Source organism: Heliconius melpomene, chromosome 5, assembly GCF_056956725.1.
Source record: "Heliconius melpomene rosina isolate 202511_hmr_F chromosome 5, ASM5695672v1, whole genome shotgun sequence".
NCBI classification, from domain to species: domain Eukaryota; kingdom Metazoa; phylum Arthropoda; class Insecta; order Lepidoptera; family Nymphalidae; genus Heliconius; species Heliconius melpomene.
In genome coordinates, this window is record NC_140393.1 from 2,711,631 (window position 1) to 2,713,816 (window position 2,186).

Below are 2,186 nucleotides of genomic sequence, written 5' to 3' on the forward strand. Positions count from 1 at the left end.
TTTTGAGGTATTGCATGTTGAGTAGCAGAACATTTATTTAACATATTTTTAAATGAATTGTGAATTATTTGTATATATTGATAAAAATATTAATTACCTTCTGGTCATTACAGTTATCCACTTAAAATGACTAACAAAAATAATTAGTTCTATATACGCTATCTCAGCAAATTATAACACGAAAAAATTATCTTAAATCAAATACTAAATAAGGGATATCCCTTTAATTATATATCATTTTAAAATATCTTTTTCAAAGTGTCAAGGTTTTATGATAGATTTCTTTTGGCAATATCCATAAATCAGGTTAAATGAACTTCATGATTCTTTAACTCCTCCCCTGACCATGCTGCTATAACAAGTACAGCAGCATTGTCATAGCTTCATCTTTTATACCTCTATTGGAACACCCCATTTTAGAAATTTAAACAGCCTTCTCCATAGCTCGCCCACTTAATTTATTTGTCTAAATCAAAATTTCATATTATTATAAGTAAGAAGGTTAATAAAATTATAAAAGTTAACCTGTAAGATGTAATCATAACCTAATTAATAATGTTTTACGAGAAAATTAATTTAGTGGTATTTCTTAACAAGAAAAGTGAACCTACCGTTCCTCTTCTTCCTCGGTCAGTTTGCTTGTAGCCGGTTGTCTCGATTTACTTCTACTTCTTCTATCCATCTTCATAACACTTATTTGTTGATACCCGCCATTTAAATATCATAGTCATCTATCACATTTACAGAACTAATAGTTGTACATCTTCAATTAAAAACAATACTATCGTTTTCAGTTACTAATCGTTAATTAAAAATCCGACTAAGAAACCACAACAAGAAAGAATTCCCAAAGTTGAATTGACAAATGACAATTAACAACTGACTTTTTGAGTAACATATACGTCAAAATCTCTTAAATTCCAAACGTGAAAAATTTAATTATCTGTACAAAAGTAAAAAAACACTGTCTTTCAGAAGATGCAGAAAAAATGTTCTTTTCTGCATGCTCAACAATTGCCTTTTTGCGTTTGAGTTTAATTTACCTGAAAGTATTTAATTTGTCAACAATCTTCGTTAAAGGATTTTTTCTCAAAGGGCCTGGAGATCCTCCCGGTGAATTTTCTCGAGATTCGGCTGCGAGTGCTCTAGCTACCATTAAATCTTGTTCGTTCAGCATTCTGTAAAATGTAAAAATAAAGTGTATTATTATATTATATTATAATCAGATATTTCATAAAAAATAAGATCATTTTTAAGTTGTATACATCATAAAAAAATGGGTTTTTAGTTTTATTTACTTGAATTTGTTCAGTAGAATGTCGACTGTCTTTAACTCTGGTCTTATAAATAAATGTAACTTGTAATACGCTGAAATTTTTATTTTTCATTCATCTTGTTTTATTTTTAATTTTTTCTCGCAATTAAGTCCCTACTTTTTTTAAATAAGATATTATTTTTACTATTTATTTTGCTGTTTGATGTTCTAGCATTTTTTAAGCTCTGTGTGATAATACTTATTTTTTTGTCGTAATAAGTTTGTACTAGAGTATTTTTGGTAGACCTAGTAAATCTGGCAAAAGAGATGAATAACGTGATACATTATCTGTATTTATTAATTTATTCGCCGTTCTTCAATGTATAATAATAATGCTTTGATATGTTGTGAAACCATAATTAGTCTAAAATTCTCTCTCCTACTCTACTATATAAAGCGTAAAGGTGATAAAACAGACATTATAGCTTAGACACCTAAGTATAAAGGCTTTTTTTACAATGTTTTTCTATACCGGAAACTATGTTTTGTATCGTCGCAAAAAAGAATGTTGGGGTATTTAGAGAAACTTCAAAGTAATATAAGAGTTTTTGTAGATTCACTGATGGGGATTATTTTTATCTTTAATTATTATTTAAAAATGTAAAAAAATTCTGTATATAATTTTCGTAGGAAAGATAAATTCGGTGATGGGTTCAGGATTATAGAACGGATAGACGGTTATAGAACTCTGTAATGTGTCATTAAGAGAAAATAAAAAGTGAAGCTGTCTTGGCTCAGCGGAACTCTGTCTGGTGTCTGATATTACACGCTATAATTATGGATTCGATCCCCATTCAGATAAATGAATGAAAAATTTAACTTTTTATTTTCAGTTCTTTGTCCTAACAGTTCCCCTTTAAACATGTCTTGT

The 2,186-nt window shown here is 28.6% G+C and overlaps 1 protein-coding gene across 3 annotated transcripts in view; it reads right to left on the bottom strand.

Annotated features, from left to right (window-relative positions):
* The window catches only part of LOC146538885 (NAD kinase-like), a 32,089-nt gene that overhangs the window by 27,702 nt on the left and 2,201 nt on the right, over positions 1-2,186 (bottom strand). For 2 of the 3 annotated variants that reach the window (XM_085185403.1, XM_085185405.1), the window contains exon 1: positions 612-876. In XM_085185403.1, the coding sequence (XP_085041529.1) occupies positions 612-688 (77 nt within the window). In that variant the 5' untranslated portion in view covers positions 689-876. Of the gene's footprint in view, positions 1-611; positions 877-1,043; positions 1,179-2,186 lie in introns of those variants that run through there. The other variant, XM_085185402.1, reaches the window with a different exon arrangement.